This window comes from Stegostoma tigrinum, chromosome 34, assembly GCF_030684315.1.
Source record: "Stegostoma tigrinum isolate sSteTig4 chromosome 34, sSteTig4.hap1, whole genome shotgun sequence".
NCBI classification, from domain to species: domain Eukaryota; kingdom Metazoa; phylum Chordata; class Chondrichthyes; order Orectolobiformes; family Stegostomatidae; genus Stegostoma; species Stegostoma tigrinum.
The window spans coordinates 13,576,258-13,600,336 of record NC_081387.1 but is presented as its reverse complement, the minus strand read 5'-3'; the positions used below and the strand labels follow the sequence as shown (position 1 = coordinate 13,600,336).

The following is a 24,079-nucleotide window of genomic DNA, read 5'->3' as shown; positions in this document are numbered from 1 at the left end:
CAGGGCAGATACCTGAAGTCGGAAGTACTTCACCATTTAGAATAGAATCCCTACAGTGTGAAAACAGGCCCTTCAGCCCAAAAAGTACACACTGGCCATCAGACCTTTCCCCCCCAAGCCCATCCCTGGGCACTACGGGCAGTTTAGCATGGCCAATCCACCTACCCTGCACATCTGTGGACTGTGGGAGGAAATCCGAGCACCCAGAAGAGACCCATGTAGACATGGGGAGAACATGCAAACTCCACACAGACAGTCGCCCGAGGGTGGAATCGAACCCAGGTCCCTGGCGCTGTGAGGCTGCAGTGCTAATCACTGAGCCACCGTGCATTGCAAATTGAAGCCTCCTCGACTTCCTAATCCCCAGCTGCCTGTCCCCGCCCATCCTTACCTCAATATTTTCAATCTGTATTTTTCTCCACTGAGATCTGTTGAGTCTTGAAGTGGACTGTTAACATAGCAAAACCTTTACAAACAGTTTCCATAGTGATAGTTGGAGGTTTGATATCTCCTTTAGCATTCAGTGCCAAAGCCTCAGTGCTCTGCTGTTGGTTTTTATCCTCTATGCTACATTTGTGCGCGTAGTGTGCACTCTGAAGCATTTGTGATCCATTTCTGTTCTGGAGTGAAGCGGCTTCTCAGGATCTCCCAGTTTGCTTCATTTCCACAAAAGTCAACTTTTGTGGTAAATCTGGAACACGAGCGAACACAGCAAATAACTTTTAACATGACATTCCGCATACAATTTGTCAGAATCCCAGAAGACCATTATATTTTACACAGTAACACTGCAATGTACAATTACTGTGATACCTTGGTCAAAAACAGCGCTCCCCATAGCACAACCCGAAACTTTTGCTTAGAGGTGTTCTTCGTCTTAGATGACCTTAAGATGTGAGGAGAGAAATAGTCCATTCACCCCATCAAGTCTGCTCCACCATTCAGTGAGATTGTAGATGACCCGATTATCGTCAAACCCACTTTCCTGCCTTGCCCATAACCCTTGAGTCTCGTGCTGATTTAAAATAAAATGTCACGGAACCAAACATCGTCAATGACCCAGCCTCGGCAGCTCACTGCGGTGAAGGATTTCACGGACGCACTACCCTCTGAGAGAAGGCATCCCTCTTCATCTCTGCCTTATGTATCTCAGTGAAAGTAGTGAATTTGGAAGCCCCCAAACCTAAACCCACAGTCCAGCATTTTCACAGAGATGGGAATTGTGTTGGAAGTGGAGGCAGCTATAATTTGGTTTGGAGGCCAATGCACTTGTTACATTACAAATGCCTTCGGCCAGATTGGATTTTCACTAATAGGGGTGTTCAAAACAGAACACTTGGTAGGAGTAGGTCTAACCTTTCCAAAGTCCTTTTGCCTGGTGACGTACTCTTTTCAGCACGGTCCCGGGATACCTTTGGCAGAATCAGGTGTGCTTAGCGAGGGACAAGCTGCCTCCTGGGTGTGGTCAAGCACCGTTTGACCCTATTAAAAGTCAACATGAATGTGCGTAAAAAGTAGTTCATCTCCAGTTCACTGGAGCTATCACACGAGGTACCCAGAGATGTGTCAGGTTTTCAGAGCATTTAAATATCCTTCCCTTTAAATATTTGAAAGTAGCCTGCAGTGTTTCCAAAAAAAGGGTCAGTGTTTTACTGTCCACTGTACACTGTCCATTCACAGAAGCCTGAGGACGGTCATTAGGGAGTTAATGCTACATGGCTCCCTTCACAACCTCTCATTATTACAGTGGCATTCCTGTCAGTCCATGGTTTGATAATCCAAGTGTTTCAGGAGGGACACGTGCTTGATCTTGTAAGGAATAAATGTTTGGTGGAAATTAAATGTAAGAGGATGGGTTTTTTTAATCAAATGTTTTAAAATGGTGGATTCCTCAAAAGACCCTTAGAACTTCAGTTCAGCACTGCTGAGGTGTGCCCATGGTGGGGTTTGAATTAGCATGGAGAATGTAAAGGCTGGATTTTTTTTACTGCAGCATAGTAGGTTGAGAGGTGACCTGATAGCGGTTTATAAAATAATGAGGAGTAAAGATAATGGCAGGTGTCCTTTCCCTAGAGTGGGCCATTTCAAGATTAGGGGGCACATTTTTAAGGCGCAATTCTTGAGGGGAAATTCTTTTACACAGAGAGTGGTTCGTGTGTGAACATAGAACATAGAACATTACAGAACAGTACAGGCCCTTCGGCCCACGATGTTGTGCCAAACCTTTACCCTAAACATAAGGCCTATCTAACCTCCACCCCTACCTTATACTGTCATCCATGTGCCTACCTAATAGCTCCTTAAATGCCCCTAATGAGGCCGACTCCACTACCCTCTCCGGCAATACATTCCACGCCCCAGCACTCTCTGAGCAAAGACCCTACCTCTGACATCTCCCCTATATCTACCTCCACTCACTTTAAAACTGTGCCCCCTTGTAATAGCTACCTCCACCCTAGGAAAAAGTCTCTGTCTGCCCACTCCATCTATACCTCTGATCATTTTGCACACCTCTATGAAGTCAATCTTTTTGTACACCTCTATCAAGTGTGGAATGAACTTCCAGAGGAAGTGATGGGTGAGGGTGCAGGTACAATGTTTAAAAGATATTAGGATAAGTACATGAATAAAAAATATTTGGAGGGATACTAACCAAGCACAGGCAGGTGGGACTAGTTACATTTGGGGTTATGGGCAGCATGGACTGGTTGGGCCGAAGGGCCTGATTCTGTGCTGTATGACTCTATGACTATCACCGAAACAGGACTGGACACGTGGGGTTCTATTTCTAGGGTTACGGTGTCAACCGCCGAGCTGCGTCTGTGTGGTAAATGGACAGCGTTGAGGATATTCTGAAATAGGTGTGTATTCTGCGAGCTGCACTTGATGGAGCATCAGGACAGGAGCAGGCTATTCAGCACCTCGACCCATTCAATCACTCGCTCAGAATGTAGTGTGACTGGATTTTCAGAAGGGCAGCATTTCCTGCCCATTGTCGTTGAACTGATTGGCTTGCTTGATCATTTCAGAGGGACGTGTCACCCACACATTGTTGTCGCTTGTAGGCCAGACCAGATAAGGGGGAAGATTTGTCGGTCTAAAGAATGTTAGTGAACAAGATGGATCTTTTAATCATTGCTGTAACTGGCTATCCCCACAGGTAGAGATTTGAACCCCTGCCTGCAGACCATTAGCCTTTGCCTGCTGGATTACCAGCCCAGTGACATCACCACTATCTCCCCATCTTGTCATTCCACAGTGCATGTGTTAGCATGCATTAAGGATCGTTTGGCAGAAGACTGAGGGTCGGAATAAAATGGTCATTCTGGGGACAGCAGGGGTGCTACAAGAATCATTTCTTGGCCGTGGAGGTCTTGTGGTGCAGTAGTAGAGTCCCTACCTCTGGGTTACGAGCTCCAGGCTCAGGTTCCCCCCCCCACCCCCCAAGACTGGTTGACATGTTTGTGGTGCAGTTTAACAGGCCGATCTGCCTCCATGCCTTTTCTCCACCACTCCCCAAAGTCGAAGAAAATAGCACGCATGAGACTGTTCAGTTGGGCATCGGCGATCAATGACTCAGATGAAGGGGATTGCTATGGAGCAGAAGATACAGCGCTCAATGACACATTTAGCAGTGAGGACAATACCAAGCGATGTAGAGTGGCTCTGGGATAAGAAGGTGGCAGGTAGATTACAGTACAAGGAATGCACTTCGGCTGGAGACAAAGAATCACTTTCAGAAGGTGAGCAATGAGAGTGGAATGCAGAGGGATTTTGCAGTGCCCTTGTCAACGAATCAGAGGAAGTCAGCAAGTACAACCAACAGGCAAATGATCCTTCATTCCAAGGTGCAGGAACGATGGTTCAAAAATAAGGAGGTCTTGCCACCATTGTATGCAGTACAGCGTCTCTCTCCCACTGCCTTAAATGGGGTCCCAGGGGATGAGAGGGGTTTCCTTTGAGGGAACATGGAGGAGAATAGCCCCTCCACCCCCTTTTTTGGTGGTGTTTAGAAGAACGAAGTGCAATTTTATTGAAACTTTAAAAATTCTTAAAGGACTCGGCAGTTTCGATGCTGTTAGGTTGTCTTCCCCCATTTGGAGGGTCTAGACTATAGTCTCAGGATAAGGGCCCTGCCATTTAGGATTGAGATGAGGAGAGACCTCTTGACTCCAGGAATTGTGAACCATTGGCTGTGGACGATCAGTCGCTGGGTATTTTTAAGACATAGAGATAGATACATCAATAGATCTTAAATCTAAAGGAATCAGGGAATATGGGTGCCGCAATGAGATTTAAATCTGTCATCCCAGAGTTTTGGCCAGACCTGTCTTTAATCTATGACCTCTATGACAGCAGAATGACTGAGGGCTTCTGTTGGAGGGATAGGGAGTAGGTGGCAATCTGATTAAACTGGATTTGTGAGAGAGGGCGGTCTGCATGGAGATTATAGGCCATTAGGACTGGGAACAGGTTAAGTGAGAGGTGAGTGGGTTTGGGAATAGTTTAAGATTGGAGGCCACACGGTTCAGAGGTAAAAATGAACAGGTTAAGGTGGGAGACCATGTAGGTCAGAGGTTACAGGTGAATAGGATAGGAAGAGGTTAAGATGAGAGATTGTGTGAGTGAGAGGTGAGCGAGACTGGGAAGAGGTGAAGGTGGGGTGGGGTGGTATGTGGGTCAGAGGCGAAATGTAGACAGGCCGGGAAGTGATTAAACTGGGAGGCCATGTGGGTCAGAGGTGAGAGGTGAGTGGACGAAGCAGCTGGCAGCTTTTGGGAGACTCGGACCTGATCACGAACGGGGGAAGCTGAGGCACCCCAAAGCGAAAGCGCAACCGATGTCGAGCCATAGGAGCATGAACACCAGGAGCATGAGATTTCCAAGAGAGGCTGAACGTTGGGAGGGAGGCTGGCCTCCAGGGCGAAGCCTGCTCTGAGCCATTCTCACCAGGGTGCGGAGCGACCCTTCAATGTAGAGACGGCACGCTGTCATCTGAAGGGGCCACCAGGCTGGCTGCTGGTCGGGGACATGGGCGTGATGTGGGGTAGCGGGCTTCGGGGATAGAGGTTAGGGGAAGGTGGTGTGAGTGTTACACGCTTGCTGTGACCCCGCCCCCCCCCCCTCCGAGGAGCTGACGGATGCGAGCAGATACAAGGCGCGGGTATTAATTCTCAGATCCTGTGGGTTGGCTGACGGCTGTGCCAATGACGCGGAAACAGCTCGTTCATCAAGCGGCCTCCCGGGAACTCGCTGACTGACTTTAATGGATTCCTCTCTGCTTCCCGTCGGAATGCCGCCTTTCTTTTAACCCTTCTCTCCCAGCCAGGGGTTTTGTCCCCGCTGTGGGCAGGTCCCCATGTCAGAAAAGGCAGATTATCTGAGGGGGCGGTCAGTGGGGTGGGATGCCAAACAGGGGTCGGAAGTGGTGAATTGCTTTGGTCTGCAGATAAGGCGAACGTCCTTAGCGATTTCAACAATTTTTAAAAATATTCATCCACGGGACGACGCGGTCAATACAGGTTGGGCCAGCCTGTCCCTAATTGGGAATGGGAATTTGAAGGTCAACCAAACTGGTGTGGGGCCGGTGTAGATCAGACCAGGCAAAGGATAGCAATTTCTGGCTCAAAAGGACATTGGTGAACCAAACGTTTCTCCTTTTTTTTGGCCAACAATTGTCACAAATTAATTATTTTTTTTTATTTTGCGTTCACATTCCACCATCCGCAGTGGCGTGGTTCGAACCAAGGTCCCCAGAACATTAGCTGGCTGTCTAGACTAAAAGTCTAGCGATAATGCCAGGCCCATGGCTCTCCTTCATTCGGAGATGGTGAGAGGGACATGTTAATGGTGGCTCTCCAAATCACCAGGGGATCCTAACAGAATAAGTGAAAAGAAACTGTTTTCACAGCTGGAAGAATCGATAGTGCAGGTTCAAGAAGATTGGCTGAAAAGTGTAGCTGGGATGAAGTCAGGGTGGGGCATGGGGCAGTTTATTTCTGACACGGCAAGCTATTAGAATGCTTTGCTTGAAGGACATTGGCAGCAGGCTCAGTGGCACCTTCCGAAAGGGAATTGAACAAAGGCCGCAGGGATAGGGCAGAAGACGGGCCGTGCAGCTGATTGGACAGCTTTTCCAAAGTGAAAATAAACTAGGCTCCTCCTGTGCCTTCTGGATTAGAGGTTGCGGGATCAGTGGATGGATGCAGATTTCTTCTATACGCTCGCAAAGGAGAGAGACCGGCCTTTAAACAGATCCCCGTCCCGTCCTCCAAATGTACTAACGTGCGATGCAGACAACAGTGAGCAATTTTGGTGTATTTGGTGCACGGCAAGATCCCACAAGGCAGTAAAGAACCGGGGAACTCTCTTCCCCCAAACTCTTCTTTGAAAATGTCCGTTCTTTTATTTTGAGATTTGCATTTAGGTTTTATTGTCATGTGCTCGGGAGTCCGGGCGCACAAGGGTAGACAATGTCGTCACCCTCGGTGCCACCTTTGGTACAAAAATACCCGAGTGCAAAATCTTAGCCACAGAAGCAGGAAAGCAAAGATACCAGTCCACTCGAGTAGGGTAACTCTGCCTGTTCCCCTGGATGACACCTCTGATGGTGTAGCACTCCTCGGTACCGAATCTATTTTCATGCCCTCAAACCCCTGAGCCTGTACCTTTTCTGATTCAGACGTGTGAGAACCACCCACTGGGCCACGACTGACCAAAACCGTCTGTCGGCCGCTTGACAATTGCGCCAACTCACGCCGCACTCACCCGCTTGTGCCGGAATCTGTAAATTCCTCGGCTTTAGCAATTCTTTGTTACACACCAGTTAAGCTCTAGGGAGCCTGGACTGGGCTGCCTCCCTCCCTGACCTCTCTCTGATGAAGGGTCTAGGCCCGAAACATCAGCTTTTGTGCTCCTGAGATGCTGCTTGGCCTGCTGTGTTCATCCAGCCTCACATTTTATTATCTTGGAATTCTCCAGCATCTGCAGTTCCCATTATCTCTCCCTCCCTGACCGATCGGTTTTGCTTGTGGTTTTATCTTTTTGCAGTGTGACCCGGGGAAATCCACCAAGTATCTGTACGAGCTGCTCTACAACGAGCCCATGAAGATTGTCCTCATGCCTGGGTGCAGTGGTGTCTCAACTCTAGTGGCTGAGGCAGCCCGGATGTGGAATCTGATTGTGGTGAGTAACGTAGCTCAGATGTCAATGAGGTCCTTTCTATCCATGTCTCTCTCTTTGCGTCTCTGCTCACTCGCTACCCGTCTTCTCTCCCCGTGTTTTTCTATCAGTCCATCCAATTCACACTTGCTCCACCTCCATTTGCCCACGCCTCTTTCATTATCCCCGTCTGTTCCTGTCTGATTCTGGCTGTCTTTGTCCAACTCTCTCTCCTCGTGCCTTCATCTGCTGTTCCCAATTCTCTCTTGGCTTTCACTGTCTCCTACCCCTATCCCTCTGACCGCATCTCTCTCTCTGTCACTGTCTCACTTCCTCTCCCTTGCTGTGTCTCTTCCCCCTCTCTCTGTAGTCTGTCCCAATCCCGCTGCTTTATCTGTTCCTCTTCCACCTGACCATCTCTCTTTCTCTCTCTCTCTCTTTCTGTTTACTCCCGTCCATGTTTCTCTGTGCCCTAATCCCTCTCTCCGATCTCTGAGAGGATGGTTGGCAGTGAGATGATTAGCTGTCTCCTTTGTGTCTGATATCAGATTTGCACACTGCCTGATAACAGGTCAGAATGAATCACAAGTCCGTGCTCTTATCTAGCCTTCCCTGGCTGCGTGAACAGACAGCCAGCCCACTCTGGATTAGCTAAACCTGACAAAGGCAGCTCGCAGCTACAGAACTGGGTCGTTTCATCGAATCCCTGCAGTATGGAAGCAGGCCCACTGCATCCAAACTGACCCCGTGAAGGACATCCCACCAGACCCATCCTATCACTGTAAGCCTGCATTCCCCATGAGTGGCCCACCTAGCCTGCACGCCCCTGGACACTACGGGCCATTTGGCACGGCCAATCCATCCTAACCCGCGCATCTTTGGACTGTGGGAGGAAACCGGAGCACCCGGAGGAAACCCACGCAGACACAGGGAGGATGTGCAAACTCCGCACAGACAGCTGCCCGAGGCTGGAACTGAACCCCAGGTCCTTGTCACTGCGAGGCAGCAATGCCAGCCACCGTGCCCACTTTTGTCAGCCACCCGGGTACAGGTAATTGACCTGCTATCACCGTGAGGACTCTGCACTGTTCACTCCAGTATTTCTCAGGACGTGAACAAGGGACAAGTCCGAAGCAGTGTCTGAATGAGTGGACAGCCTTTGGTAAAGGAGGGGGAGCTCACGTCGCAGGGTGGGTGATGTTTTTATTTGATTTATTTATTGCCATGTGTATCGTGTTACAAAAGGCAGGTGAGAAGTGTTGCGTCGTGTTGCCAACCGCCCCGCCCCCGGGGCCATCTCAAACCACAGAAAAATAAACCAAAACGTAGAGCATAAAGGCAGAGAAACGAAGAAATAGTGTCCAACTGTACAATCCTTCTTGTTGAGTGTTCTGTCACGGCCCTCGGGCCTGGTGGTCCCCACAGCCATTGGCACTGTTTGGCACCAGAGACAGTAGGAACTGCCGATGCTGGAGTTAGATATAACGCACCGTGGAGCTGGAGGGACACAGCAGGCCAGGCAGCGCCAGGAAAGTTGACGTAATAGAAACCAAGAGAACTGCGGATGCTGTAAATCAGGGACTAACACAGAAGTTGCTGGAAAAGCTCAGCAGGTCTGGCAGCGGCTGTGAAGGAGAAAGCAGAGTTAACTTTTCGGGTCCAGTGACCCTTCCTCAGAATGGGCTCAGGGGTCTTCAACTGTCCTGTTCCTCCAGATCCGCCCTGCGTTTCCTCGTCAGCACCATCTTTTCTCCACCAACGCCCTCGCCTCGTCTCAGTCCTCGCTGGGTCTCGCCAGTGGCGCTGGGTACAAAACCCGAGTGGAACGCCACCATGCGCCCACCCTGCTGGGTTCTTGTCTTGGGCCCAAACCCAATTCCAACACCTCTGTGAATCTGCGCCGGATGCAGATGCTGCTGGGAACACATGCAGCCCCTGGGTCCACAACTGCTGGGCCTACTCACCAATGCAGTGACCGGGATCCTCACTGACCTCCGGTGTTTGAGCACATGTTGCAGACACAGGGTCCCATGTTATCACCACTGAAGGTTCCTGTCCTCATGAGATTGGTATTTGGGCACTAAAGCCAGAGACTAGATTTTTGTTTAATCTGAGGACCCATCATCAGCTCAGCAAGCACCCTGCCAACCCCCCCAACCCTCCCCTCCAATCACCCTGCACTCGCTCGTTCCTGGTTAAACACCGTGCCTATTTTGAAATTCCCATTGTCGTCATTGTCTTCGAATCCCTCTGTGGCTTCATCCCACTCCCTCACTGTGTAAACCCACCAACCCACTGCAATACCCGGCCTCCCTGTGCCCAGCCCGCATTTTAACAGCGCCCGCCACACTTCCAGTTGCCCACAGTACCCCTCTTGACGCCATCCTCCCTGCCCCACCCCACCAGCCTTGCCTTCCTTCTTGAGTCAAACCGACACACCTCCCGGCACAAAGTTTTGATCATCTCCTGACGTATTTCGATTGGCCTGATTGTGCTCCCGTGTGGGGGTTGCAGGGTGTGCTACAACATTAACGGCGCTGTACAAATGCAAGTTGGCTTGGTTGAGTTGGACGGCCGGTTTGCAATGCAGTGTGAAACCAATAGTTTAGGTTCAGTTTCCCCATCCCCTCATGTTACCGTGAAGGTCCCACCTTTTCTCAACCTCGCTCCCTCTGTCCCCCTCTCCTGAAGTGCAGTGACCTTCAGGTTAAACCTCGACCAGTCGTCTCTCTTTCTCTCTCATCCTCTGTTCATTCATGGGATGAGGGACATCGCTGGCTAGGGCAGCATTTAATGTCCATCCCTAGTTTCCCCCAGAGGGTAGTTCAGAGTCAGTCATGTTGCTGAGGGTCTGGAGTCACATGTAGGCCAGACCAGGTAAGGATGGCAGTTTCCTTCTCTAAAGGATATTCACGGACCAGATGGGTTTTTCCCCCAACAATTCACGGCCATCATCAAATTGTTTATTCCGGACACTTAGTGAATTCAAATTCCACCATCTGCTGTGGCAGGATTTGAACCCGGGTCCCCAGAACACTACCTGGGTCCCCGGATTCGCAGTCCAGTAATAATACCACTAGGTCATCGCCTTCCCTACCCATGAGAGAGAGAACAGCTGTACGGTCCTCTAAGACTATGTTGACTTTAAACACAAAGCGCTGTTGTTGTCGACCCTGCAGGTTGAAGTTTTTTTTTAAAAAAGGTGACCTATTCTAGCGACGTGATCAATAAACACAAGATCCCTTGATTAAAAATAAAGGGCAAGTGTTTCTGCCTTTAATGGAAAATGACTCTTCCATTAATCTGAGCTGAGAAACACACACACACACACACACACACACACACGTACAGATAATGTAACCAGTTGTAAGTGAGTGCAGATTGACCCTTGACCCTGTTGTCAAAATTGTGATGGAAGTCTCCGCTGGGATTTGTAACAGGATAAACTTCTCTCCTCTGTGCAACCTTGCTGCTAGTTGTAATTAAAATCCATGTCTCTCACACCCGGCTGTCAGAGGTGAATCGGTGATTTGTTTCCTGTTTAATGCCTCCATGCCCTTTTGGCTGGAGCTCCTGGAGGAAACCCACGGAGAGAACGTGCGAACTCCACACAGACAGTCGCCCGAGGGTGGAATCGAACCCGGGACCCAGGCACTGGGAGGCAGCAGTGCCACCCCAGTGAATCAGATGGGTTTTGTGAAAACAGACAACGGTTTCGTGATTGCCAGCTTGCCTCGATTCCCAGATTTTTAATGAACGGAAACTTTCCCAGCATCTGGATTCCAACCCATGACAGCTGAACATTGGCCTGGCGTTGCAAGTTACCTATACAAATATTGTTACTGCTAACCCGTCTCCACTGCACGCAACAGGCCAGACACATGAGATCAAACCCCTTGGAAGGTGCAAGGTTAATGGGAGCTACATCAATTGGGAGAGGGAGAGACATGGGGGATTCAAGGAGAATAAATACATTAAGATCAGGATGTTACTTGACTGTGAGCCACAGTACGTCAGTGAGGATGGCTCGATAGGGCAATAGGATTTGGTACAAGTTAAGACGCACGAGCAGATCGTCTCCTGGGGGTAGAATCTAGGAGACTGGTGAGCAGGGAGAATCGGCAAATTTAGAGGTTTGCAAATGTGCGAATGAGGAATCGGCCCTTCGCTGTGGGAGGCTTCACCAAGCAGGATCAACCCTGAATCACAGTGCTACTGAGCAAGATTGACACTGGATCACAGCTTCACTGAGCAGGATCAACACTAGATCACAGCTTCACCGGCAAGATCAGCACTGGATCACAGCTTCACTGAGCAGAGTGACCACCACTGGATCACAGCTTCACCGAGCAGGATCAACACTGGATCACAGCTTCTCCGGGCAGGATCAACACCGGATCACAGCTTCACCGGGCAGGATCAACACAAGATCACAGCTTCACTGGCAAGATCAGCACTGGATCACAGCTTCACTGAGCAGGGTGACCACCACTGGATCACAGCTTCACTAGGCAGATCAACACTAGATCACAGCTTCACTGAGCAGGATCAGCACTGGATCACAGCTTCACTGAGCAGGGTGACCACCACTGGATCACAGCTTCACTAGGCAGATCAACACTAGATCACAGCTTCACTGAGCAGGATCAGCACTGGATCACAGCTTCACTGAGCAGGGTGACCACCACTGGATCACAACTTCACCAGGCAGGATCAACACTAGATCACAGCTTCACCGAGCAGGATCAGCACTGGATCACAGCTTCACTGAGCAGGGTGACCACCACTGGATCACAGCTTCACCGGGCAGGATCAACACTAGATCACAGCTTCACCGAGCAGGATCAGCACTGGATCACAGCTTCACCGAGCAGGATCAGCACTGGATCACAGCTTCACTGAGCAGGGTGACCACCACTGGATCACAGCTTCACCGGGCAGGATCAACACTAGATCACAGCTTCACCGAGCAGGATCAGCACTGGATCACAGCTTCACTGAGCAGGATCAGCACTGGATCACAGCTTCACTGAGCAGGATCAGCACTGGATCACAGCTTCACTGAGCAGGGTGACCACCACTGGATGACAGCTTCACCGGTGTTTATGGAACCCAGCTGTGATGAGATTTGGAGGCGGAGAGGGTGTTCCAGGGAAGGACAGGCCTGTATAGATATGGCCATCTTTGTACCTGAGCCCGTGACGTTGGGCAGGGAGGAAGTGTAACTGAGAGCTGCAGGGTTAAAGAGGCTGATATCAAGTTTTCAGCTCTTCACATGGTGCGATTCCACACTCCCGAGTCTGTCTGTTGAAGCCCCCGTCACGGGTAACTCCGTTGGCATTTCTGGGGGTGGGGTGAGGGTTTGGGGGGGCACAGAGGGCGCGGGTTGCGGTTCTGTCAGTGGCTGTTTGAAAGTCTGGGCCTACCAGCCAAAATGGCCGACTCACTGGCCCTTGGATGCTGGCACGCTGCCCGGTCATTGCTCAAGAGAGAGCCGAACTGGCAGAATGTAACAAGGAGCCCCAGCAGGAGGTGGTGAGTGAGGGCCTGGAGGGGGTTGGGGAGGGTTGTGGTTGTTACAAGAGCAATGTTCGTCTCTCGGTAGGGAACGTTGACTTTCTGCTCCCTAACCCCCACCCCCCCAACCAACGCTGACCTGCTCCTACTTCCCCACGCTGCCCACCCCCCAACCCAGTTGCCTCATCTTTGATCATTTGCCCGGTTTCCCAAATGGTTCATAAGAGATCGAGCACTGTGAGTGGAGCTGTCTCCGTGGCCCTGTGGAGCCCGACACAGAAATGCGACGATAGAGGGTAGGGTGCGTTAGCCCTTCAGCAGCAGGAGGTTGAGTGAACAGTGCTGGCCTGGAGCTGCGAGCTAGCCACAGTGCACAGGTAGCCCCCTCCCACCCTTGCCCATATGTCACTACTTCACAATGGCAGTGAGAAATTGACCTGCTGGGGGAGGGGAGTCACATCAGCTGGCCCATCGCATGCCCCCTCTCTCTCCACTCTGCCTCATCCCAAACTCCCCACCTGCCACCCCTATCCTCCAGAGCCAGGATGGAAAAAGCCAGGTGATTGTCTCCCAGCTGAAGGGGGTGAAATGGGTCAAGTCCGGGACAGGAGACTGCAACCCGGGTCATCATCACAGTACGGGAACCTGGGTTTGAGGGACAGAGAGTTCCAGCAGCTGAGGGGGTTGTTGGGGGTTTAGGGGAGGACAGAGAGAGTGAGGATAAGCGGAGAGGAGGGCACAAAGAGAGGGGGGTTCAGTGAGAGGGCAGAGAGTGTGGGGGTAAAAAGAGAGCGGGCAGGGGCAGAGACAGTGAGAGGGCAGAGAGAAAATAAGAGAGGACAGAGAATGTGAGTGTAAACACAGAGGGGGCAGACAGAGAGAGGGTGGGAGTTGGTAGGGCAGGGAGAGGGCAGAGAGAGGAACAGAGAGTATGGGAGCAATAGAGTGAAGAGAGAGAGGTGCAGGGAGAGACAAGCAGACAGAGGGAAAAGGCAGAAAGGCATGTGGAAGGACAAAGCCAGGGGGTGGGTTGGTGTGGGGTGGGGTGTGAGATGGAAAGAGAGACAGAGCACCACAAAGACAAGGGGGGTGCCGGTAGTGAAAGGGAGTACGCAGAAAAGGAATGAGAGAGAAAGAAAATGTATGTGTGTGAGAGAGAGAGAGAGAGGGGCTGTCTCATTGGCTGTGGCCAGCTGTCTCGCTGGTTGAAGTCAGGCCTTGGCTGGAATAAAATGAAAGTCCTTTGAGCCCATTAGGGGTCACTGTGCTCAATGGCTATTGTCCAGTTTGAACACGGGAGCCCATTTCCTTCAAACTCTTCCATCCAGCATTGCTAGGTGACCCTGGGCAGCGATTCAAGCCTTGTGATGGCGATCCACTGAGGGGAGGCTGGGAATGACTCCAATTGCGAGAATGAGGTCCTGGTCAACTGCAGAGGTGGTAAACCGAGTGAAATTACCCTCCTGCCTACTCACAGTGCGCTCTTCCCTGGGCCTGGGCCAACAAGAACGCCCTGCATTTACTTAGCATCTTTCAAGGCAGCGAAATCCCACAAGGTCTTCTGCAGGGCCAATCGCCAAACAATGTTTGATGCTGGACCGCACCCCCCAACAAAAAAGGATTGTGAGATAGGTGACTGAAAGCTTGACCAGAGAGAGCACTTATCAATAGACATGAGAACATAGCTCAGAGCTAGGAGGCTGAAGGCATGACTAATAGCAGTGAAGGGATTGAAATAAGGGATTTCAGAATGAAATCAGCATCAGAGAAGCATGGGTGTCTCAAAGGGATGTGGAACTAGAGGGATTTCAGAGTCTGGGAGGGGGGGAGCGAGGGTGCGAGGCCATGGACGGATTTGCAAATAGAATGCGAATATTCAATCTTGGGATATTGCCAGACCGGGAACCAGCATAGGCCACGGGGTGGGGGCTATGATTGAGTGAATGGGATTTGGCACCAGCTACAAACATCTGAATGGGCAAATTAGGATCAAGAGTTGGCCGTTCTGTACCTTCTGACTGTATTGCAGATTGAGAAGATCAAGGCTGATCTGATACTGTCCTCAACCTCACTTTCCTCCAACACCCCATATACCATTTTTGTAGTGACTGGAACGATCTCAGCTAGGTACATCTCATAGCAAATACAAGTTCCCTGTTTGCCGCTGTCACCTTGGTCCTATCAGGGAGCCCTGGCTGACAGAGATAAACAGGAAGTGTCAGGAGTCCTGCTCACTCGAGGAGCCCCCTCTGTGCTGGGTGGGTAAATGCACACAAATATAGGGTGACTAGGTGATGGGATACCGGGTTCTGTTGGAGTTATTTCACCTTTAAACCCCTCTGCTGGTCCAGAAACAACTGACCCTGCCTTAAAAGTATTCTCTGGGAGAAAGAGTTCCATGTGCCGGTACTCCCGAGAGGGAAAGCTTTTCCTTATTTAGTCTTGTTTTGTAACTACGTCTCCTAGTTATAGGGAGGTATTGGATAGGCTGGGATGTTATTTGCCTGGAACGTAGGGGGGGGTGGTGCTGAGGGGTAGCTTTATGGAGGCACATAAAATCATGAGGGGCATAGATAAGGTCGAAAGCAAAGGTCTTTGCCCTAGAGTCTGGGACGGGGTAGAGAGTTCAAAACTAGAGGGCATAATTTTAAAGATGAGAGGAGAAAGATTTAAAAGGGGCCCGAGGGGCAATGTTTTCACACAGAAGGGGGTTTGTGTGTGGAATGTGCTTCCAGAGGAAGTGGTGGATGCAGGGACAGTCACAACATTTCAAAGACATTTGGACAGGTACCTGGATAGGAAAGGTCGAGAGGGATGGGCAGGGGGGTGCCAAGCATCGCCAAGCAAGTGGGGCTAGTTAGGTTCTGGAAACACGGATGGGTTGGACCGAAGGTTCCATTTCTGTGCTGCATGACTCTAGTGTAGGTTGGCACTTGTAGACGCTCAGCCCGAGGGGCCCTCCCGTCTGCCACAGCCCGTGACCGCCTGCTCTGCTTCTCTTCATCCCCCCAACCCCCACAGCTCTCGTATGGATCCAGCTCCCCGGCTCTCTCCAACCGCCAACGCTTCCCCACCTTCTTCCGGACTCACCCGTCCGCCACCCTCCACAACCCCACCCGGGTCAAGCTCTTCAAGAGGTGGGGTTGGACGAAGATTGCCACCATCCAGCAGACGACGGAAGTCTTCACCTCGGTAAGGCCACCACCCCTCCCAAGGGAGCTCCATGACCCGCACTCAGGGCATCAAAAGAAAAAATTGGCCCATCTGTCCAGCGGGCCAAACACGAGTGTAGACCAGCATCAAACCAGGAGAGGGCAGGGGTGGAGGAGAGCGTGGGAGGGTGGTGGTTTGTTTTAAATTCAGTGTCTTGAGTGTGGACAAGGCCATTGAGATGGCAGCGAGAGACTGTGGTGAATCACTCGCCTCCTGGCTCCCCACACCCTGCCCACCATCTCCTTTCTTCCCATTCATTTGGGGAATGTGAGTGTCACTGTCTGGGCCCGGCATTTATTACCCGCCCCTAGTCACCCTTGAGAAAGTTGTGATGGTCAACTGCCTTCTTGCAGTCCTTTTGATGTAAGCATGTCCTCAGCGTCATTGGGGAGGGAGTTCCAGGATTTTGACCCAGCGACCCTGGAGGGACGATGATATATTTCCAAGACAGGATGGTGGCGTTCCCCATGTATCTGCTGCCCTTGTCCCTCTCGATGGCGACTAACTCACCTCCCGACTCCTTAGAGCCTGGCCACCTCCTACAAGTCGGGGAGTGGGATGGAATACTCCTGACTTCCCTGGCTGAGCGCAAATGTAACAACACTCAAGAATTTTGACACCATCCAGGACTAAGTCACCTGCTCGATTGACATCCACCGCCCTCAGTACCTTGCCACCTGGGGACATTGGCAGCCTTGTGTACCATCTGCAAGATGCACCGCTGTAAGAAACAAAACCTTCTCAGGCTGGCATCTTCCAAACCCGTGACCTGTACCATCTCGAAGGACAAGGGCAGCAGATCCATGGGGGAGCGCCACAATCTGCAAGTTCTTCTCCAAGCCATTGGCCATCCTGACTCGGAAAAATATTGTTGTTCCTTCACTGACTGGGGGTCTAATTCATCAAACAAATTTGACTTTGTCAAATTCATCAAACAAATTTGAATTCATCAAACTCATCAAACAAATTTGAATTCATCAAATTCATCAAACAAATTTGAATTCATCAAATTCATCAAACAAATTTGAATTCGGAAAATTCATCATACAGACTGTGGTAAAACGAAAAGACCCAGCTTCTCCAGGACAGTTGGGTATGGGCAGTAAATACCAGTGCAGTCATGCAATGCCCACAAGCTGTGAAGGAATAAGGGAAGGAAATCCTTGCTGAGATTATTTACAGTAGTATTGGGACACCCCTGCTGCACCATACAGCAAATGTTCCAGCCCAGTTGTATTGAAACCACTTTGCTAAGTTGCAAACTGTACCCTCTCCATACATGGAGGCTTCTCTCTCGACCTCTCTCTCTCTTCAGCAATTCCACCAGGCCGAGAAAGACATCCTTTTGTCTTCCTTCTCAGTTTGTGAGCATCCCATATTCCAAAAGCCCTCCTCTTCCTGTGAGTATCGTTCTCAACCTGGGTCCCCACTTTTCCGAAAAGTTGTGGGAGACCTTGAGAGAGGTGCAGAAGGGATTTACCAGGATGGGGATGCAGGATTTTAGCTCCAAGGTTAGTTTTGGAGAAGCTGGGATGGTTCTCCTTGGCACAAAGACAAATGAGGTGCACAGGATCATGACAGGTTTAGACAAGACAGGCAAAGCAAAGGTGTTCCCATTGGCCTAACATGCAAAACCTGGAGGACACCAATTTTGGGTTTAAGGCAATGGGAATTTGACAGGAGACGCGGTTATGACGTGGAATTCACCAGCTGTGAGGTGACAGAAATCTGATGTAATGAATGACATCAACTGGAAATTGAAGGCAAATTCAGCACACTGAACTTGCAAGGTTACAGGGATCAAGCAGCAGCATGGGAAAAGTTTAGTTGCCCTACAGAGGGCTAACATGGACACAGTGGGCTGAATGGCCTCCATCTGAGCCATAATGAGCCCGTGACTCCACTCCACAATCACTGCTGACCCATTCCTCTTTCCTAGGAGCACATCCTCAGCCTGGTTTTACTGGCTGGAATTTGAATGCCTCAGTCCAGGAGTTGTTTAGGGGGTGAAAGGTTGATGGGGCTGAGATGAGATTGGAGTTCGGTTCTTCTACGCTCTCCCCACAACACCCCCCCCCCCACCCCCACCACTACCACCCTGCTCAGCAACTTGGCCAGATTGTTCAGAATGCTGACCCTTTCCCTCTCCCGTTTCCTCCTGCAGACTTTGGACGATTTGGAGCAGCGGGTGAAGGAGGCTGGGATTGAGATCAGTGTGCGGCAGAGCTTCCTGACAGACCCTGGTGTGGCTGTCAAAAACCTCAAGGTAACCTCTGAGCGGTTCTGAATAACCAGGCCGCACTGCGGACTGATCATTGTTCCTGTGATTAGTAGCAGGCAGGACCAAGCTAACACCAAGGCGCACACTGTCTGTGCTGTGCTAGGCAGCTGTGTATCAGTTCCTTTTACAGTGCAATGCGGCCGGCTGTCAACTGCCCTCTGCATTGTCCTCACAAGCTATTCAGTTCATGGGATTGTTTTCCTTCATTCATTAACGGGATGTGGGCATTTCTGGCTAGACAGCATTTATTGCCCATCCCTAATTGCCCAGAGGGCAGCTGAGAATCAACCACATTGCTTTGGGTCTGGAGTTACATGTATACCAGACCCAGTAAGGATGGCAGTTTCCATCCCTAAAGTACATTAGTGAACCACATTTTTTTCAGAAAACTGACAATGAATTCACGGCCATCAGTAGATTCTTAATTGCAACTATTTTAACAAATTCAAATTCTACCATCTACCGCGGTGGGGTTTGAACCCAGATGCCCAGAACGTTGTCTGGATCTTTGGATTAAAAGCCCTGGGATAATACCACTAGGCCATCGCCTCCCCCTGGCTAGGAAATGCCCACCTTGCCTGCATGGCCACTTCCTGTCAAAGGCTAAAGGAAGAGTGGTGAAGTGGCTCAGTGGGTGAGCACTGCTGCCTTGCAGTGTTGGAGACCTGGGTTCGATTCCACCCTCAGGTGACTGTCTGTGTGGAGTTTGCATGTTCTCCCTGTGTCTGTGTCGGTTTGCTCTGGTTTCCTCCAACAGTCACAAAGATGTATAGGTTGGGTGGATGGGCAATGCGACATTGCTCCAGGGCGTACATGTACGGGAGCTGACACTGAGATGCATACAGGCCATACAGTCATGGGCTCCATTGTTGCGTCTGTCCTGGATTTCCCCCAACCCTTGAACTGAGCACATTAGCTCCCTGGCCCCAAGTTATTAGGCTATAATATACCCTCAGTCCCAAGTCTAGTCTGCAGCAGTAAATAATTTCCTTTCAGCCACTGAATATTTTACATGTAGAGGAGCGGACACTGACTTACATAGGCTGTATACTGTACATATACAAGGACGACGCTGGCACGCAATGCCTGCACAGTGTCAGACAGACTGACCCACGCCCTGTTTCTCACTGTACACTGTACATGTAACAGGAACAGACACTCAGATACACTGCACAGTGTCAGACAGAGTGACTCACACCCTGTTTCTCACTGTACACTGTACATGTAACAGGAACAGACACTCAGATACACCGCACAGTGTCAGACAGTGACCCACGCCCTGTTTCTCACTGTATACTGTACATGTAACAGGAACAAACACTCAGACACACAGCACAGTGTCAGATAGTGACCCACGCCTTGTTTCTCACTGTATACTGTACGTGTAACAGGAACAGACACTCCGATACACCGCACAGTGTCAGACAGAGTGACCCACGCCCTGTTTCTCACTGTATACTACACATGTAACAGGAACAGACACTCAGATACACCGCACAGTGTCAGACAGAGTGACCCACTCCCTGTTTCTCACTGTATACTGTACATGTAACAGGAACAGACACTCAGATACACCGCACAGTGTCAGACAGAGTGACCCACGCCCTGTTTCTCACTGTATACTGTACATGTAACAGGAACAGACACTCAGATACACCGCACAGTGTCAGACAGAGTGACCCACTCCCTGTTTCTCACTGTATACTGTACATGTAACAGGAACAGACACTCAGATACACCGCACAGTGTTAGACAGAGTGACTCACACCCCGTTTCTCACTGTATACTGTACATGGAACAGGAACAGACACTCAGATACACTGCACAGTGTCAAACAGAGTGACTCACACCCCGTTTCTCACAGTATACTGTACATGTAACAGGAACAGACACTCGGATACACCGCACAGTGTCAGACAGAGAGACCCACGCCCTGTTTCTCACTGTATACTGTACATGTAACAGGAACAAACACTCAGATACACTGCACAGTGTCAGACAGAGAGACCCACGCCCTGTTTCTCACTGTATACTGTACATGTAACAGGAACAGACACTCGGATACACCGCACAGTGTCAGACAGAGAGACCCACGCCCTGTTGCTCACTGTATACTGTACATGTAACAGGAACAAACACTCAGATACACCGCACAGTGTCAGACAGAGTGACTCACGCCCCGTTTCTCACTGTATACTGTACACGTAACAGGAACAGACACTCGGATACACCGCACAGTGTCAGACAGAGTGACCCACGCCCTGTTTCTCACTGTATACTGTACAGGTAACAGGAACAGACACTCAGATACACCGCACAGTGTCAGACAGAGTGACCCACGCCCTGTTTCTCACTGTATACTGTACAGGTAACAGGAACAGACACTCAGATACACTGCACAGTGTCAGACAGAGTGACCCACGCCCTGTTTCTGACTGTATACTGTACATGTAACAGGAACAGACACTCAGATACACTGCACAGTGTCAGACAGACTGACCCACGCCCTGTTTCTTACTGTATACTGTACATGTAACAGGAACAGACACTCAGACACACAGCACAGTGTCAGACAGAGTGACCCACGCCCTGTTTCTCACTGTATACTGTACATGTAACAGGAACAGACACTCAGATACACCGCACAGTGTCAGACAGAGTGACCCACACCCTGTTTCTCACTGTATACTGTACATGTAACAGGAACAGACACTCAGATACACTGCACAGTGTCAGACAGAGTGTACTGTACATGTAACAGGAACAGACACTCAGTTACACCGCACAGTGTCAGACAGATTGACTCACACCTTGTTTCTCACTGTATACTGTACATGTAACAGGAACAGACACTCAGAAACACAACACAGTGTCAGACAGAGTAGCCCACACCCTGTTTCTCACTGTATACTGTACATGGAACAGGAACAGACACTCAGATACACTGCACAGTGTCAGACAGAGTGACCCACGCCCTGTCACTCACTGTATACTGTACATGTAACAGGAACAGACACTCAGATACACTGCACAGTGTCAGACAGAGTGACCCACGCCCTGTTTCTCACTGTATACTGTACATGTAACAGGAACAGACACTCAGATACACCGCACAGTGTCAGACAGAGTGACCCACGCCCTGTTTCTCACTGTTTACTGTACATGTAACAGGAACAGACACTCAGATACACCGCACAGTGTCAGACAGAGTGACCCACGCCCTGTTTCTTACTGTATACTACACATGTAACAGGAACAGACACTCCGATACACCGCACAGTGTCAGACAGTGACCCACGCCCTGTTTCTCACTGTATACTGTACATGTAACAGGAACAGACACTCAGATACACCGCACAGTGTCAGACAGAGTGACCCACGCCCTGTTTCTCACTGTATACTACACATGTAACAGGAACAGACACTCCGATACACCGCACAGTGTCAGACAGTGACCCACGCCCTGTTTCTCACTGTATACTGTACATGTAACAGGAACAGACACTCAGATACACCGCACAGTGTCAGACACAGTGACCCACTCCCTGTTTCTCACTGTATAGTGTACAGGTAACAGGAACAGACACTCAGATACACCGCACAGTGTCAGACAGAGTGACCCACTCCCTGTTTCTCACTGTATAGTGTACAGGTAACAGGAACAGACACTCAGATACACCGCACATTGTCAGACAGAGTGACTCACACCCTGTTTCTCACTGTATACTGTACATGTAACAGGAACAGACACTCAGATACACCGCACAGTGTCAGACAGACTGACCCACGCCCTGTCACTCACTGTACACTGTACATGTAACAGGAACAGACACTCAGATACACCGCACAGTGTCAGACAGAGTGACCCACTCCCTGTTTCTCACTGTACACTGTACATGTAACAGGAACAGACACTCAGTTACACCGCACAGTGTCAGACAGACTGACCCACGCCCTGTCACTCACTGTACACTGTACATGTAACAGGAACAGACACTCAGATACACCGCACAGTGTCAGACAGAGAGACCCACGCCCTGTTTCTCACTGTATACTGTACATGTAACAGGAACAGACACTCAGTTACACCGCACAGTGTCAGACAGAGTGACCCACGCCCTGTTTCTCACTGTATACTGTAAATGTAACAGGAACAGACACTCAGTTACACCGCACAGTGTCAGACAGAGTGACCCACGCCCTGTTTCTCACTGTATACTGTACATGTAACAGGAACAAACACTCAGACACACAGCACAGTGTCAGACACAGTGACCCACTCCATTTTATCCACACAAGGGCTGTACACTCCAACTCGGCAATGAGTAATTCCTTCAGTGCCCCAGGAGGTTGTCGTGAAGAAGCAGGAGATGATGAGCTGGTTTTTTAAACTCAACGTAAACCTTTTCACCTTTCCTGCAGAGACAAGATGCCCGCATCATCGTTGGATTATTCTACGAGACCGAGGCAAGGAAAGTTTTCTGTGAGGTAGGGGCTTGGTCGAAACACGAACAAATAAGAAACTCGCACTTTTCTTGTATCCCTTCCCCTCCCTGTGACATTAGAGGGTGCTTCGGAACAGACTTTTAGGGCACAGTTACAGTTATAATATGGGAAACATGTGATGACAACCAGACAATCCGCTTCTGTGATGTTGGTTGAGGAATATATCTTGGACAGGTCATGGTAGCGAAGAAGTCGTTTGGTACGCTTGCCTTTATTGGACAGTGTATTGAGGAGAGAAATTGGGACGGCATGCTGCAGCTGTACTGGACATTGGTTGGGCCACTTTTGGAACACAGCATTCAATTCTGGTCTCCCTGCGATAGTAAGTTGAAAGTGCTCAGAACTGGATGGGCTTGGAGGGTTTGAACCACAGGACGAGGCTGAATAGGCTGGGCTACTTGCCCTGGAGTGTCAGAGGCTGAGGGGTGACCTTATAGAGGTCTATAGAATCACAAGGAGCGTGGATACAGTGAATAGCCAAGGCCTTTTCCCCAGGGTAGGGGAGTCCAAAGCCGGACAGCCTAGTTTTAAGGTGAGTGGGGAAAGCTCTAAAAGGGTTGTAAGGGACAACTTTTCATGCAGAGGGTCTGGAATGAGTGCCAGAGGAAGTGGTGGATTGGCTACAATTACAACATTCGAAAAGCATCTGGATGAGTATATGAATAGGAAGGGTTTAGAGGGAATTGGGCCAAATGCTGACAAATGGGACTAGATTAAGTTAGGGTATCTGACTGGCATGGATGAGTTGGACCAAAGGGCCTGTTTCTGTGCTGTACAGCTCTGTGACAGCGATAGCTTTGGTCGTCCCATCAATTCCAGTTTCTTCTGAGTATCCATTTGTTGTTTAATAATTAAATTCCCAAAACAAGGTGAATAATTTCCTCATCTAATGGCTTCTCCTTCCTCTAGTTCCTCCTCTGCTGCTTCTGCAGGCGCTGACGATGGATATTGGTGCCAGACTCCTCTGCCGCTGCCATTCTGGGGCCACTGTGTCCAGGATGGACAGGCTATGGGCCTCTGGCCTTACTGCTGCTGGGCCACACAGCCTGGGCGACCCCTAGAAATTGTACGGCCTACCTCACCTCTGTAGACTGGGCCTCCTCCTTGAAACCATGAGCAGAAGGCACGAGCAGAGGGAGACACTGGGTGTGAGAGCCCAGAGCCAACCTCAAGCTCAGGTCTCTGGGAGTAGGATGTGGAATTGTGAGGCAAGAGAGGGAGGTAGCTTCCTGGGTCACAGTCTCTGTCTGTTGTCACGTTCACACCATCCTGATGTGACATGATGATGGGCCAGGACCTCAGGATCATCTACAGAGGCAGATCCCAGTCGGGAAATTCCACCCCCCCTCCCCAACCTTCGACTCTTTGCCCGAGACCTTTGAGCTGAAGGATTAGGCTGAC

The 24,079-nt window shown here is 50.2% G+C and overlaps 1 protein-coding gene across 3 annotated transcripts in view; it reads left to right on the top strand.

Annotated features, from left to right (window-relative positions):
- The window catches only part of gabbr1b (gamma-aminobutyric acid (GABA) B receptor, 1b), a 458,524-nt gene that overhangs the window by 297,187 nt on the left and 137,258 nt on the right, over positions 1–24,079 (top strand). For all 3 annotated transcript variants that reach the window (XM_048520001.2, XM_048520003.2, XM_048520002.2), the window contains exons 7-10: positions 7,051–7,185; positions 15,700–15,870; positions 18,056–18,157; positions 22,595–22,660. In XM_048520001.2, the coding sequence (XP_048375958.1) occupies positions 7,051–7,185; positions 15,700–15,870; positions 18,056–18,157; positions 22,595–22,660 (474 nt within the window). The remainder of the gene's footprint in view (positions 1–7,050; positions 7,186–15,699; positions 15,871–18,055; positions 18,158–22,594; positions 22,661–24,079) is intronic.